The sequence below is a fragment of the Caloenas nicobarica genome, chromosome 3 (assembly GCF_036013445.1).
Source record: "Caloenas nicobarica isolate bCalNic1 chromosome 3, bCalNic1.hap1, whole genome shotgun sequence".
Lineage (NCBI taxonomy): Eukaryota > Metazoa > Chordata > Aves > Columbiformes > Columbidae > Caloenas > Caloenas nicobarica.
In genome coordinates this window covers 93,932,344-93,948,712 of record NC_088247.1, presented here as the reverse complement: position 1 = coordinate 93,948,712, position 16,369 = coordinate 93,932,344, and the positions used below count along the sequence as shown (strand labels likewise).

At 38.8% G+C, this 16,369-nt stretch overlaps 1 protein-coding gene across 1 annotated transcript in view; it reads right to left on the bottom strand.

Annotated features, from left to right (window-relative positions):
* LRPPRC (leucine rich pentatricopeptide repeat containing) overlaps positions 1-14,920 on the bottom strand; it is a 92,562-nt gene extending 77,642 nt beyond the window's left edge. Inside the window, exons 1-3 of the mRNA XM_065632123.1 lie at positions 14,778-14,920; positions 3,126-3,328; positions 361-483 (exon numbers count right to left, since the gene is read on the bottom strand). Coding sequence (XP_065488195.1) covers positions 361-483; positions 3,126-3,328; positions 14,778-14,887 — 436 coding nt within the window. The 5' untranslated portion in view covers positions 14,888-14,920. The remainder of the gene's footprint in view (positions 1-360; positions 484-3,125; positions 3,329-14,777) is intronic.
* Positions 14,921-16,369: the final 1,449 nt, after the last annotated feature.

Here is a 16,369-nt window from a genome sequence, read left to right as displayed (position 1 = left end):
TCTACAAATGAATGACTAACTTAAAAAAAAAATCATTTGATAAAATAGCTGGTAGCACTAGGAATACACAGGACACCAGATATCATCTAACAGAAAAATAAAAATACATTCTTACAGTAATCAAAATTCAGTAATTCAAAATTCAAGCATCTCTTACAAAAAAACATCTTTAAGATTATTAACACCCCTAGATGTCAGTATAACTCCCAGAATAGGAAATAGGTCTCACCTGAAAAATAAACCTTGCATTTATTCAGTAATTGTTATAACCTAGCATTTAAACACTATTAAAATACATTCAGCTTTCTATTACAAAGAAAGTAACTAAAGCACATAGAGGGACTAACAAAACCAACCTACCCAGTTCTTTCATCTTGTCCCATATCATATGGGCTAGTTCTGTTCTTTCAGGTGACAATACCTCTGGTAAAAGAGCACCACAGCTTCGCAACAAAAGCAAGGTCTGATTACTCCCTGGATACTCTGCAAGTGGAACACAACCAGAAATTTCTTTATAAATAATCTTGCATTTAATATTGGAAAAAAGATTCGAGACTGACCCAATGAAATACTTCAGCATTTTGTACAGAAAAGAATCTTCTTCAAGATTGAAGATTTTTACTGAACAGGATACCCAAATGATTAAATGACAGTATCATGTGCTATCATGAAAAAGATTCACAATAAAACACGTCATTTCGTACAATAATGAGCTCAGCTGAGCAGAAATTCTAAAAAGTACAATACAAAATACCAAAATCAGGTGATCTAGTACTTTTTCATTTCCCAATCTGAGATCCAAAGATCATTTCATCCTAACAAAGAAATTTATCAGAAAGATATATCCAAAATGGCAAAATACTTCATACCAATTCCATACTATTCCAAAATTGGTATTCAGAGACATTCCACATCTCAATTTCCATTTCCACTTCTGCCCATGCTCAATAGAAATCAGACAATTTACATGTAGAGAACAGTGAAGGAAACTTTAAGAATGTGTTTTCTATCCCTTTCCTATCACAGAGAAGGGTATACTTCAGAAGTAATTCCATCTAACAAGGAGCAAGATAAATGTTCACATACAACATAACTAAAAAAAACTGTACCATTTTCTATCTCTAACAGAGACATACATGCACATTTGAAAGACTCAGACCTCCAACATCACTTGAAATGTGAAGCATCACTAATGCTTTGTAAGTCACTTCCAAATCATCACGCCAACACTTCGGAACTGTGTATAGCCCAGCAGAGGCAGGAACTGTTGCCAGTAAAGATATCTCCAGCTGCTGATGATCACTAGAAACAGCTATGCAGCTATAAGTAATGGCAAAATAAAGTAAAAAAAACCTCAATAGCAGAAAGCTATATACTGTCTAGAATTAGATCTTCAGGTACTGAAAAGGAACAGCAAATCTAGGATACCACATAACTACTGTAAACTATGTTTGAAGAGCACAATTTACTGCAGAAAAGTTATTCATATAGAGTAAATGCATCTGGGAAGAAACACAGCCATTAGTGGGGAAAAAAATAAGCAATGAGAAAAGAAGAGAAATAAGTTAAAACACTCAGAGGGGGCAGGTACAAATCGCAAATGGGGATTTGAATTTCTGAAGACATAATGGAGTAGTGAGATAAGTAATGCTTGACTAACTTTTAAATTTCTGCACGCGATTAATTCATGCAATAAAAGTGCCAACACATCTCTGGTTTCATGATGCCAGTGATACACCAGTGACAAAGTACAAGGCAAAAGAAACAGAAAAAGATTTGGCAGTATGAGTACGGAAAGATGCAGGACAAGAGATCTACAGCAAGCACCTTCTTTGGGCATTTTTTGTGTTATAATTAGGAATGGAAGAACGATACAAATGTAGGCAAATCTTTTAAAGAAATCAACAGTAACTAACCTCCCACACTTCTTGCTAAATTTATTTTCAACATTATTAATAAAAGACGGCATTTTTCATATGGAAATATTTGTCATTTATTTTAATAGCATCCTAGTTAAATCTTTTGTGAAGTTCTATGGGGTTTTTTTAAGCATACTTACATAGCCAAAGGAAACCACTATAAACAATCTTTTTGTTAACATGGCTTCCTAAAAACTGTGTAACTAATCAAAGATCAGAAGATTTGTGATTTGCAGATAAGCTTAGAGACATAAAATTCTTGCCAACCCACATTCACAAATTATAAGCTTATACCTAAAAAACACAAAGCAGTCAGAATCAGAAAGGATATTACAAGCGCAAAGAAAAAACTAAATTCAACAGAAAGAGAAAATGAATTGAAGACTCAGCTGTTAGACAGTGAACTGCAAAACTTTTGAAAGAGCAATCCCAGGTGTACAAGCCAGTAACAGTCCAGAGCAATACACCGCAAAGTTTAAAACTTAACCAAAACAATACATGCTGTCATTGATAGATATTGGCAGTAGTACTTAGTATTTTTAGCAAATACCTCCATTGACTCATCCTAACTTGTACAAAGCCTCAACAACTGTGGTACCCGGTTTGCAAAATATTAATGTAGCCTGGCTTTTTTTAGCCAAAGGGGTATCAAATCTGTCAGGATGAACAATGCCTCAGCTGTTTAATTCTGTTTTATTAAAAAAAATAAAGCCTTCTTGTCCTGAATAGCCACAGCTACCATAGAATGGGGGAACTTGGGGATCACCTCCACATTTCCCTGTAAGATTCTATTTTAAAACAAACAGCCACTTAAGGACAGCTTGGTTTATTACAGACATTTTAAAAACATGCTCCGTAAGACAGATATGATTCCTGTTCAGAGTTCACAGCACAGCTATATGAGGAAGGTGTAACATTACCAGATAAAAATCCACAGCAATCAAGACAATATGATTTCTTAAAAGCACAATGAATTTTTAAAAGAATTATAAACTCCCAAAGACAAAAAAAAAAGTAAATGTGTGCATTCAAAGTAAAATAACATCTCTAAAGCATTTATGGTCTGATCATCAACATATGCAGCAGATTAAACAACACTAAATGACAAAATATAAATCAGAACTCTTTCAAATAATTTCCTTGGTTTGATGAATCCTCATATTGCAGCTTTAAATTTAGCTTGTATTTTAACGGGAAGCAACTTACCTGTTTTGCATATTTCATTGAAAACTTTTAGTAGAAGGGCTTTAGGGATGCGGCCGGTTTTTCTGACAGAGTTATCCAGTCTATTTAATGCCCAGTCAAACTGCCAGGTCTGTCTAGTTTGAATTTCTGAAATTGGTTCTTCTTTAACACTTTTCTCCTGTTGAGGTGCAACTGTAAGGAACCTTATTTGGTACAGAATATTTCTGCATAAATAAAAACAAACAAACAAATAGATCACACTTCTGTGAGTCATTTTGCAACAACACTAGTCACACAGTATCAAAAAGATAATGCACTCTACTTCTTGCTGATGAACAGTTTCTCAAAAAACATTCCATATTGGTATAAGCCAACAAATGCAGGTGATTTCAGTGTCTTTTCTCAGTGACAACTGTTTCTCATGAGTTAAATGGTTCAAAACTTTTAAGTCATCCAAGTGCTATAAAAGTCTATTGTCCCATATCAGATTCTCACAAAAACTCTCACATGCTTTTGAAAAATCACTCAGACATCTCTTCCACAACACGGCAAATCATACCTTTCTTTTCAATTAAAATATACAAAAACTAATGAAGAGGCCACTGTTTTAGACAACAATAGCTTAAAGAACAACAGGATCATGTCCTGTTCTTCAGAATTTACATTAACAAGCATGAAGCAGCCATCCTGTGATGTAAACCAAACATGAACATGGGGGTTTGTTTAAATATTTATTTTCTCAAAATAAAGTATGACAACAAGAAACATAATGAGAAAGTGTTCTTTTTTTCTAGAAAAACAATAAGAGCTTTCAATTTTAAAAAAATTTAAAAAGAGCAAGTTGATGTACACAAGAAAATAATATTTGTGCCATAGCAAAATTACGAACAGCCTGTGCAGGTAAAATTCTCATTACACACAAGCATTTTTGGAAGTCTGTTCTCAATTGGCCTTACAACTGCATAAAATAAACTATCCTCCTCCAGAATCCTGTACGAAGGAAGTAATATGTGCTGGATGGCAAAAAGAAGATTGAGCAACTTCTGAAATTGCCCTCCCCCTTGTCTCTGGCTCTCTAGCCAGCTCTTCAGCTGAATTTCTGTAAAGTCTCTATAGACTAGTTTTAAAAAACTAGTAGTTGTACTCCCTACTGTTACAGATCCTCCAGGAGTCCCGTGTAGTAATGGCTGCACATTTTGTTGAAATGGCCAACTAAAAGTGAGGAGTGCTGGTGTTCTCTACAAAACAATTTTCCACACCTGGAGCTTTTTCACAGGTATACCTGCTGGTTGGTTTCTCACCAACCGGTGCTTGTTTAAGGCCCTAGGACAGGAAGCCCACTAGAGGAGAAAAAGCTTGCTGGCAATTCAGTGTTTCAGCAACACTGGCAGCAAGATGCTAAATAGCAGAAAAATCATCTGAAGTGGTGTGTATCAGTGTGGTGGAAAAAACAGACCAGTGGTTTACTATAATATTTGGTTGCCTCTTGTGAGTAGGAAGCAGGCAAAGACCACCGTTTTACCTTGCTGTTTGAAATGCTGATCTGATAACTGAGCAAGCTGTAAGTTCTAGGAGTAAAATTCTTTAAATAAACCAGCTGTGAAAACACTTCAGCAGAAGATCTGTTTGGTTTTTGAAGGCATTAAAGTCCTTTAGCAATGAGGAACTTCATTTGGCATTAACTTTTTCAACCAGGCAAATTTTATGCTGCCCAATGCCCTCAAGATTCCTCCTGAAGAATTTTCCAGAGGTCAGCAAATTATGTGCATTTTATTTGGCTAAGGAAAGGTCAAGGAAGAAACAACTGGAGAAGTAAAAAAAGACTGCCAAAAAGGAGAGATCCCCTCCTTTAGTCTCAGTTCTATCTCCTCCTAGAATCAAGTGCCCAGTGATTCCTTTGGGCTAGCACTCATTTTATTCTGATCGCTCTGTGAGCTTACTTAACTCACTAACCTGGCAAAATATCAGTTCAGCCACTTCTAACAAAAAAAAAAAATCATTACTATTCCATCAGGTTAGAGTGGAAACAGATCACGATGTCCAAAAACCACCAGAATGAACCAGATAAAACAAATAGATTAGGAATAGGTAGCCAAAATCAGAAGAACTAGGAAAAAAAAAAAAAAAGAAACTGAAACATCACTTTTCATTTTAAGCAGCTCATTAGATTCACACTATCAAACTTTTTTGTTACTAGTAATGCTATCCCTTACTAGAAATATTTGCAAGGATGTCATTTGCCCTGATTCTTTCATTTCTTCCTTTTCCTCTTCTCTTCCTACCTCATCATATAACCAGAAACAAGGTACTTTCCCTAAAATAGAAATCATTAGACTAATTAGAGTAAAATCCTGCAGTACAAGGTAAGAATAACAGTAAAATACTAAATTTTAAGTCCTCTTGGGTGTAACAATCAAATGACACGTCTACAACTCAGATAAGCTCTTAAGAACAGATAAATAGCAATACTCAAGTATGAGCTAGCCACTGGATAGCTAAAAGAATGAAACTGTAATGATTGCAAGTTATTTTTCCTTAAAGATATAGATAAACGAAGAAAATTGTATCATTCACACTTGTATACCCATTAAAAAGGCTACCTGAAAGCTTTTCAGAATACTTCAAGTCAGGTTGGAAAAAATGCTTTCGAAGCAAGCAGCAACACAGGATTTACAGAAATTCACACTTTGATTTCCATTAACAATCAAAGCACAAGTGGACAAAACTCATGTTCTTCAGATTAGAATTGGAATGCCTTTTTCTATAAAAGTTTGCTATTGTTTTATAGTATTTTGTAATTTATTGAATAAGATCTTATGCCATATAGCACACTCGTAACTATAACCTAATCGATATCTACATTTCCTAGCTTAAGTCCTGTACTGTTTCAAGAAAGCCGTCTTTGTAAGATTTTCTATGTGTCAAGTCACTGAGATTTTAAAGCACTTGTGTAGCTCCATCAAATTCAGTATGAAGATAAAAACAGTAAATGCATACTCAAAACCTGCTGGGTAACAGAATGAAAGGACTCTAAAGTTTCATCTGTTACTAAACTCTCCTTGATTAGTGTTTAGCATGATGCTGTTTAAAACATAACTTTAGAATTTTATACTATATCAAGCACTATGGTTGCATACTGTAAATTATTATACTCTTACATGAAGTGTTTTTTGTATACACTATCTTCACCTTCTGGAAAATGAGCAGAATTGGGCATTTCTATTTAGTCCCATCCCCTCAGATAATATCAAGTGTAGTGCTGGTGTTTCTGTTTGCTTATACTGATTAAAGACATCTTAAGGAATGGCAACATGGGAGTCACTTTCAGTTTTAGACAGATGGGGAAAAAGGCGTATGAGAGTATAAAACAACCTGAGGAACTCTCAACTTTCACTGGCATCCACCTAAATTACCATTATCAATTTGAAATATAATGTATCTAAGGTAAGACTCAAGTGTAACTTATCTCTAGGCTTTCAGCATTTGACCAAATCACACTTTTAGCATGGTTTAAGGTACTGTGTAATGCTATGCCAATCCCATAGAAAGAATCTATTAAAAATAATCATGGCTTCAAAAGCTGGATGAAGCTACAGGCATCTACTGTCTTGAATTTGGGTCTTCGAAATACAAACCAACTAAGAACACAAAACTTAGGAGAAAATGAAAAAAAAAGCTAAGAGTTCAGTATTCTAAAAGATGAAAGATTGAGCATAACAGAAAGATAGCTTCAAAAATACCAAAACCTTAACAAACAAAGAGACATAGTATCAGACTTGATTTCAGGCAATCAATAAAGGACAGAATAATGCAACAGACAACATACTTATTGAAAACTGATACCAATGGCTCAACCTCTCCATGAAACAGAAAAAGTCGATAACAAAACAAAACAGTTATCCATTCATCAGGAATCTTTTAACAACCTTGTTTGACTCATCTTTAATTTTTAGAGGGTGAGAAATAATGCACAGTTACAGGAAATAAAAAAGAATAAAAATCAAGAAGGCCATGTTAACCATTTCAGTTAGAAAGTCACATAAAGGCAGCAAGAAAGGATTATAAATATAAGAAAGATGATTTTAGAGGATGCACATACCTTTTAAAATAGACAAAAAATACAGATCATACACTGTTTATCTCTCAAAAAATGTTAATTGCAACCACACTATGTAAATTTTAAAATTTAGTCATGGTAAAATGGTTAACAAGGAGATAGGGGTGTAGTAAGAATAGGGAAGAATGAGCTAAGTAATTTCTGGAAACATTAAGATATGTTATATTTAAGACACATTAATGGACCTTATTCAATCTCCAGTCCTTTGGAATTACTTTCAAAACTTCATTAAAGTTTTGGGAAAAAAAGAAACCCAATCAATGAAAAATAGGGAGTGATATACCGGCTTTTGGCACCGTGTTACCTGACAAGCTCAGAAGCAAAACAAGGAGATACAATGTACTTTAAATCACAAAAATATGGGTGCAGTAGTTGTTTAAAAATAAATAAATAAATGAATACAAATTTTTTAAAAAGTGCTGTTCAGGGTTTGTTGCACAATTGAGAACATATTTGGTGGTACTCTAAGTTATGCCCTGACCCAACTGGGACAGGACCGGCATGACCCACGCCCATTCAATAATTTCATTAAACAATTTGGATAACATAAGACTTAATAAACTTATAAAATTTGTAGATGACACCACAATGATGTCAAACTGTTAAAAGAAGAGGCTTAGACTTCCAAATCATCTTGATTACTTGATGAAGTGGTCTGAAACCAACAAAAAGGCACTTCATTACAGACCAAAGAATGTCATATGTTTTGGACAAAAAACACATGTAGAAACATAAGACAGTGTACAATTGCTAGACAACAGTAAAATCAAAAAAGTACTGAAAATAAGCCACCACTAAACATGAAACATCACACGGCAAAAAGGAAAAATTAAATTCTTCAACTCCTAAGTAAAGCAATAGAGATATAATAAAATACAGAGATAATGATTCTGCTTGTCATGGTGTGTTTACTCACAAAAAACCCCCGACAGGTTTAAAAGACTCAACTATCCCATCCCGCTCTCCAAATAAAGAAGCAATTGTACCAAATCCATCAGGCATTCACACTGGTAAAATTAATTGTAATGAAATATTAGAATAGGATACTTTGACAGTCAAACTTTCTCATTTGGAAGCTTACAAAATAAGATTAAGAGAGGAAAAAAAAGTAGCTATCATGCGTGGCTTGAGCACTGCTGATCCCGCCTCAGTGCTAGATGTTAGACTATACTCTCTTACAACGTAACCATATTTTTCTCAATTATTTTTATTAACTTTGTTGAGAACTAAATGCTATGCTACACAGCCAAATGCATGACACTTCTCCGAGGACTGCAATGGGTGCCAAGTATTTACTTTCAGCCATTACTATTAAACATTATTTACAGATTTTGTCCATGTGAAACATTATACTTGCAAGCACATGAAGCTCCACAATAAACTTCAAATCTGTTTGGAATAGCAACCTGATTCTTCCCCAACATGTGTAATTTCACCCTACTACGCTTCAGAACTGTTTTTCTTCGTACCTACCCAGAGAAGCTCAAAAGGATATATTAAGTCCTACAAAGGGACCTCTCTCCTACACCCACAATCACAAGATTAGAAGTAGCATTCCCATATCTGAGCCTTTACATAACTGCACCTTTACACCATTTTCAGCTTTGCCTCTAGAATTTGGAGGACTAAAAATTTAGACCTTGCCTACATAGGAGAGATTAACTAACAACATGTTTGTAATCCCAACATACAGCTGCCCATTATTTAGCAGTAACTTTTCATCTCCAGTTTAGCTTACAACATCTGGAAAGTAGATGAAGCTAAACTCAAAAATCTCACGCTGAGATAAAGCGTGCACGGGGAAATTTATACTAAGATAACCCATGAAGTATTTCTATGTTTACAAGAGTTTGAGTATCCTAGTACTATACTTACATACACTTACATGTTTTCTGTATTTCTAGAGCAGACTAAAGGCAGTGCCTTTGATTTACTAAAGGAAAGCATCTTAACACATCAGCCTGAGTAAGTGTCTGGCCCTTCAAAAGCTGAAAAAGTAGGTTATTCTAACAATCTCCCTGGCAGCAGCATAGTTTTCTCCCTGTAAAACTTGATCAATTCCAAACATTTAAAAAAAAAAAAAAAAAATCAGAGCTCGACCATATGGATATTTGCCTTCCTTTATCAGAGCCACAATAAGATAGTTGCTATGCTTTTTTTAAGAAAAGTACTGAATATTTTATTCTTTTTAAACCAAACAAGCAAATGGCATAGGAAACAGTTTTCAAAATACAAGCCATGCTCGAAGTGAATAATGCTAAACTTAAAAGAGCTGAAATTCATTACTGTACATAAGAGCACTACAGACTTAACATCAGTTAAATTTACTAAATATAAGACTAAATATACCACCTGAGATCCCAGCAGGAATCATGTGACTGCTAAACAGTATTTCCCCCAGCTTAGCTATGGTCACATACAAAAAAGAAAAAAAAAAAAAAGGCTACAACATTCAGGTGACTGCATCCTTGTTTCAATGAGATATAGTAGGATCCTACAAGAGAAAAAAAAATTATGCTTTTCCATATAGACTGAGAAACCTCAAGTTCTTGGAAAATATCTAAAAACTTTGCCTAAGTGATTTCCAAGAAGTAAAGCAGAAAAACTTCTGCTTGGCGCTATTTCTTCAGAAGTCTCTGGACATTTTATGTCAATCACTAAAACACATACAACAATGATAACACCAGTGCAGCTTGTGAAACTTTACTATGACAGTACATTGTTTCATATTACAAAAAAGCAACTCTACTGAATGCCTCAGCTGCATTTAAAGCCCACTAAGTCTACCATTTTGCTAATGTAAACTAATTCAGCGTTCAGTTCTACATTTTTGTCCACTGGTGATGGATTGCTGAGTATGACAGTGAATAGACAAAAGCAACTTGTTTGCAGGTAATTAAAAAAAAAAAAGGTACCACGCATTAAACCATGAATCATGTGGGGCTTTAACTTAATGTCTTACCCAAAACTCAAATCAAATCCCCCTCAAATCTGAAACAAGATTCTTTAAAAGGATTTTCTCTGTCCCATCTCACCAACATGCTTCAATCTTGTACAAGCACACCACAGTGTACCAAAAGTCAACAGTCCCTACAAGGACAACTTGAAAACCATTGCACATGGTGCCCTCTTTGCAACTTTATCAGCAACCACTCTTCTGAATGGAACACAGATCTTGCAAGAAGCAGAAGTTTCACTACAGTACGGTTTCCTGTCTGGGGAGATGCGCTTTGCTCCTCAGTCCCAAAAATTGACATTTAAACTCAGAGATGAGAACCTCAAACTGAAGAAGTGACAGCAAAACCAAAGATGTCTTGAGAGACTTACACGTAGAATTTCCACTTGATTTTCTTCCTCAGCTATACTTTCATGAACTATGCCTTAGAAGCCTAAATGTTCTTCTTTTCTCTGAAGACAGATGGGGTGTCAATTTCAGGATGAGTATCCTAGCTCTCGCACATCTGAAAAGGCAGTTCAGCAATACAGCTGCATCAATCTAATATCACACAGTTGTCACACAGGGTTCCCTCTTCTCCTTTTGCCTGTGGTCCCACCCTTCTAGAGTTCATCAGATCCTTACCTGATCCAATGAAATCTGTCAAGCTGTCAGAAAACTTTTTCTTTGCAGTCTAGCAATACCCTTCTTCCCAACACTAACCTTCCCACAGGAGCACACTGTAGCATCAAACCATAAAATAATCATCTAGAGTATGTAGAATAAAGTCCTAAAAAGATATTCTGATGTTACTCAAAAACTGCTCTGAACACTCATTGATTTTAGATGTGTTACAGCATTCTTGACAGCCAGCTACTAGCAGCAAATTTAAGCATCTCTTCCCTTACTGAAGATTCTATGAACAAAGTTCCAGTAAATAATTTGTACCACATAAATCAGTCCAGTGCTAAAGTTTGCTGTTGTAGATCTCAAGTTTGTTGTATTGGTCTGCCATAGCTTATTTATCTTGCAATAACTGCATGTCATGAGGGTGATGACAGATAGCGTATTTTACATTTTGTACTAGAGGTAGTCAAGTGAAATAGTAAATTTGTCCTAGATCTGATCTGCTATAAAATGCTTCTCAACCATCCAATGCAATTGGATATCCATCTACTGTCCTAACCCATTTTTGGAAGTTTAGATTAAAATCAGAGCAACATGATGCTTTGATAAAATCTCTGCTTGAATGTGAATGGTTGCTTTTTCACATCTCTAAAGACACTAACTGATTTGCAACTTTTCTGCAACCGTTACTGTAATGGAAGTCTTAAACCTGTCTCTGAACTGACTTTATTACGTTCAATGCTAAAGCAACTATACTAAGCACATGTAAACATACTGTAATTTACCCAGTTATCCTGTGAAATACCGGATTATTCCTTGTTATCGATTTACTCTTAAAACTGTGGGGGGTTTTCCCCACTATTCCAATCAGACCTTTATCAATATTCTCTGGAATTTACTGCAGCAGACTCCATTTCCCTCTCAAAACACCATCTCAGCAAGTACACTAAGTCTAAATGTTGTCCATATGTCATTCCAGTTCATCGAAAGAGGTCTATTTCCAGAAACTAAGGCTTAAGTAGAAAAATACAGCAATTAATTTACTTAAGGGAAAAAAATGAAGCGAGATTATATGCTTATGTGCGCAATTTCAGTTTAGAAATGTTACCTTTGCTTTACACTTTGGTCCTAGAGTATCGCTTGTGCACTAGGATGCCTAAACCCATATAGTAAAGGGGCAGTAAGACAAAGATTTTAGGTGAAAAATTATCTAAGGAATGAAATTACTAGACAGAAAAAACACATAAATTCAGGTACGCTGCTCCATCTCACTCCAAAATAACTCACATTTTAGACCGAAACCTAAACTCTAGGAAATAAATACAACTGCCGTTCCCTGTGAATGTGTTCTCTACCAAGCACCTGTCTCACAGTTAACTAAATCTAGCCCTGAGAATTAGAGTCTTCAGCATGATCACTAAACCTTCCCACATACAACCCCAAATATATTTGAAAATATAGAAAAGTATAATTTGGCACAAGAAAAAAGTATCATTGGGGTCAAGAAATAACAACAACAACAAAACCACAACTGTTAGTGCCAAATTATTATCACATAAAGCACTCTTCGAGTTTTTTCAAGAAACGCACTTCTAGAAAAAAATAGCACTGTTAGTCCTTCATCAAGTCATATGTGAATTTCAGTGAATATTAATTCCTGCAACAAACTAATTTAGGAAATTAAGCTTCTAGTTGAGGAAAACAAAAGTCAGCTGAATGACCACAAAGTAGAAAAGTTCATTAATGATTTGTTGCTCACTAAATGTATGGTCCTGTTGCCAAGCATACAGCAGACATCTTCTTAGTTCCTGGTCCTTCCTGCACAGGTCTACTCCATCCTTCACACCAACTTTAGCATTTAACAACCTGTTACACTTTAACCGCTAAAGCCAGCAGAAAACTGTATCGTTTTTAGGTAAGACTTCAGTCAGGCTACGGAATAAAATCAGCTCACAGTAGGTTTGATAAGCACTAAAGCTAGTGCAGGTCACAACAACTCCTTTATTTCGGTGGCAAAACTCCCATCTGGGACCTCTCTATTGCTGACTCTCCTCTGTTCCCATTCCTTCCCCTGAACCAGCTCTGGAACTCAACAAGTCCTCTGCTGAATGTATTTACTTATCTAGAATGGCAGAAAACTGTTCTTGTTTTCTACCAGGAATAAAGTCACATTGACTTAGAGGGACCACGAGAGCTATAATAAGGCAGAAGCAAAACAGGACAGAACTTTCTCCCTTTGGTAACACTGAGTTGTTATGCCAGCTCATAAAACTCAGTGTGTACATTTAACGCTTTTTTATTCTCAGATTCTATGCAAAAATTTGTCTATAGCGTCATTTGGACATTTAATGAGAGATTAATTTCAAGTTCAGTCAATAACACTAATTAAATCTACATTCTGGTACTTTTTTCCCACCTTCACAGCTAATGGCAACATTGGCTGCTATCTGAATAGTTTGTCAGGTGACATTTCTACACACCAGAAGCACATCTCCCCTTCCCACCCATCAGCACTGAATCTTCACTAGGTTTTGCAAACACTGGAAGAAATAGAGCAAACATTCATATCCTTGGAGGAGATGGATCTAAACTTCTATTTAGCTAGGCATTTATTTTTACAAATTATGTAAAATTATTTTAATTGTTTCATTTTATGCAAATTTTTAGTTAACAACTGTAATTATAATCACAGCAAGCAATTTGACACAAATGAGAGCTAAGCATCTCAACCCATTCCCAACTCCTCCTTTTAAGACCGAAACGGGACAGAGTAGAAACCAAAAATCTAACCCCATCAAGGTTCGGAAGTCATTAACAAGCAGTCTGGGAACTTGCTAGCAATTAAGTAGCCCTTAGTGTTAAAAAAGTTTGCACAAAACTTCATGTATATGTAACAGCATACTCACTACATGAAATACAAAAAGTAAATACCAAACTCTTTGACATAGCTACCAGCTGTACGAGGTGCTTCCTTCTAAGGACAAGTAATTAAGGAAAATGTTATGGAAACAATTAGCTTGCCTATATAACAGAATGCTAAGATCACCCTCGTGCTTTATTAAATAAACAGTGCATGCAAAAAAACCCTGAAATATTGTATGTTTCCTATAAACATGGATGTTGACGTGTTTGTTCACGTATTCAAGGCTGAGCCTTTTGCACTTCTACATCCAAAGGGTATGTGCTTGAAACAAAAAAGATCCCAAATGTGGAGCTGTAGTGCACCACCACTGGGAAGAAAGCTTAGCTCTACTAGAACTAACATTATTAATGTAAAAAAAAAAAAAAAAAAAAAAAAAGAGTACTCATGTTAAGGAAGGGATGTCTCTCCAAACTTCCTACAGGGCACCAACCACATGTTAGCATGGTCAAAGCAGCAACAGGCATGTACACAGTGAGGGTGAGTTTTCCACCCTACCTGCATGATGGAAGATGGGGAACCAGAGCAAAGGAATTAAGAGATTCCTCCTGATAACAGGCCCAGCGGAGTCTTGACAGACACGGGGAAGGAGCCCAGATTCCAACTGTGGGGTTACCCACTGTCAATCACTGCTTATCACCCTCCTCCTCGACTCCCCCTCTGCACAGTTTTTCCTACAACAGCAGTAACCTCCAGCGGCCAGTGCCCCTCGCTCTCCACACAGAGAAAAGCGCTCTGCTTGCGCTTCACCCCGACGAGGCACCGTTGCGGAGCGGCGCTCCGGCAGCAGCGGGCCGCCCTCGCCGACCCACGACCCGTGCGGAGGGACGCGGCCTTTGCCCCTGAGCTGTCCCTGCGGCGCAGGCCAGGGGCCGGGCCGGGCCGCCGGGTTCCCGCCGGCAGCCCCGCAGGACGGCGCGCAAGGGCCCGCGCCCGCGAGGCGACGGCTGCGGGCGCGCGCGGCGGCCCAGCCAGCAGCGCCCTTGGCCACAAGGACCGCCGCCTCGGCCGGCCCCGCCGCGCTCCCCACCGCCCCAGCGGCCTGCCGGCCAGCCCCGCGGCGCAGGGTCTCACCTGGAGGGGGCCGGCGGGCGGGCGGCGGCGGCCGCGGGCTGGCGGAGGAGGGGCAGGAGGCGCGGGCAGAGCGCCCGAAGGCGCCCGGCGGAGCTCAGCAGCGCGGCCATGACCGCCGCGCGCGCCAGACGCGAAGGAGCACGTGAGGCGGGCGCCCCCCTACCGCGCATGCGCACGAGGGGACGGCAGGCGCCGACGCTCCGCCGCCGGCGGTGACGTATCGGGCGGAACCATTCCCCACAGGGGCCGTCGCTGGCTCCGCTCTCGGAATGGGCCCGCTCAGGCACCAGCGCGCTTTCAAGTCCACCCCGTGCCACCGATGGGACATTCCACGCAAGGTCGGCGGCGCAGCCGCAACCTTGGATTGGGTCGGTCGGCAACCAACCCGGAGTTGCTCCAGCGGAAGGCGGTCGGGAGGGTTCTCTTAGCTGTTCGGGGAAGAAGGTGTGGGCGCGGGGGGAAGCACGGGCACTCCCGGGAGCTGACGTGGCTTTGCGCGCTTTCTGTTCGGTGCTGCCAGAGGTGGCGGTGGTGTTGGGCGGTCTCGCGGGTGGCGGACACCGGCTCGGCCTTGCTCGCGGCAGGACGTCACGTGGGTGGCGAGGCGCCCGCGGCGGCTCGCGCTCCCGCAGGGTGCAGGCGGGACGGAGCGGCCGCGCGCGGAGCGGTGTCCCACGCACCCCTGAAAACGCGGCAGGCGGCGAGCGAACGCGGTAGAAAAACCTCTCAGTGTGTTCTCGTCGGTAATCGGGCAGGCTCTGCCTTGACCTGTTGCCCGAAGGAAGCAATGCCGGCGTGGCTGCGTTGGGGCAGCCGCGGTTGGCGGTCAGCCCTGACAGGGGCCTCTGAAATGGCGTCATCCGCCGCTTCCCTCCCTGCCGGGAACAAAATGGGAGTGAGAGCAGAGGGAAGAACCTCAATTAAAAACTTTTTAATGGTAAATCTCTGCCTGAGCGTGGCTATGCTTACTAAGATGCCGTCTGCATTGGTGTTTCGTTTTGGCATTCCACGTTAAAAGTGGTTCCCACGACATAAAACACTAAATTAGGCACTTGTAAGCACATATTTCCATACAAAACCCATGTAATTATTTTTACCATAGATGGCAAATAATTACTCCAGGGGGCAGTTTATTAATCAAAAGAGAATGATTTTTATCAGATGGATTGCAATCGGCTATTTCCTATTACGCTTTACTTGGTAAGACTTGTGAAGTTTCCTCATCAAGATGCAAAGTGCCCTGTTTTTAAAAGTTAGGAACACTCACTTCTGCGCTTTATATGAAAGTTCTGGATGCTCAAGACTTCTTATTTGAGCTGTAAGGCATGAGCTGCAGCTAGTAAGACAATATTTGCAGTGTTACTGGTTATCATTGCTTCTGCTGTTTCACAGTGTTACCGTGTTTTGCTGCATACAGATTTCAGTCTTAATAAGGAAGACCAAGATCTTTTTAACTCAAGTACAAACTTAGTAGCATTCATGGTAATTATTAGGCTGGCTTAGGTATGTGCTTACCAAACTTGATTATGGAGTAGAGCACCTGGGAGCTCATTCTGAAGACACAATGCAAAAAAGTCTACACTGCTTACAAT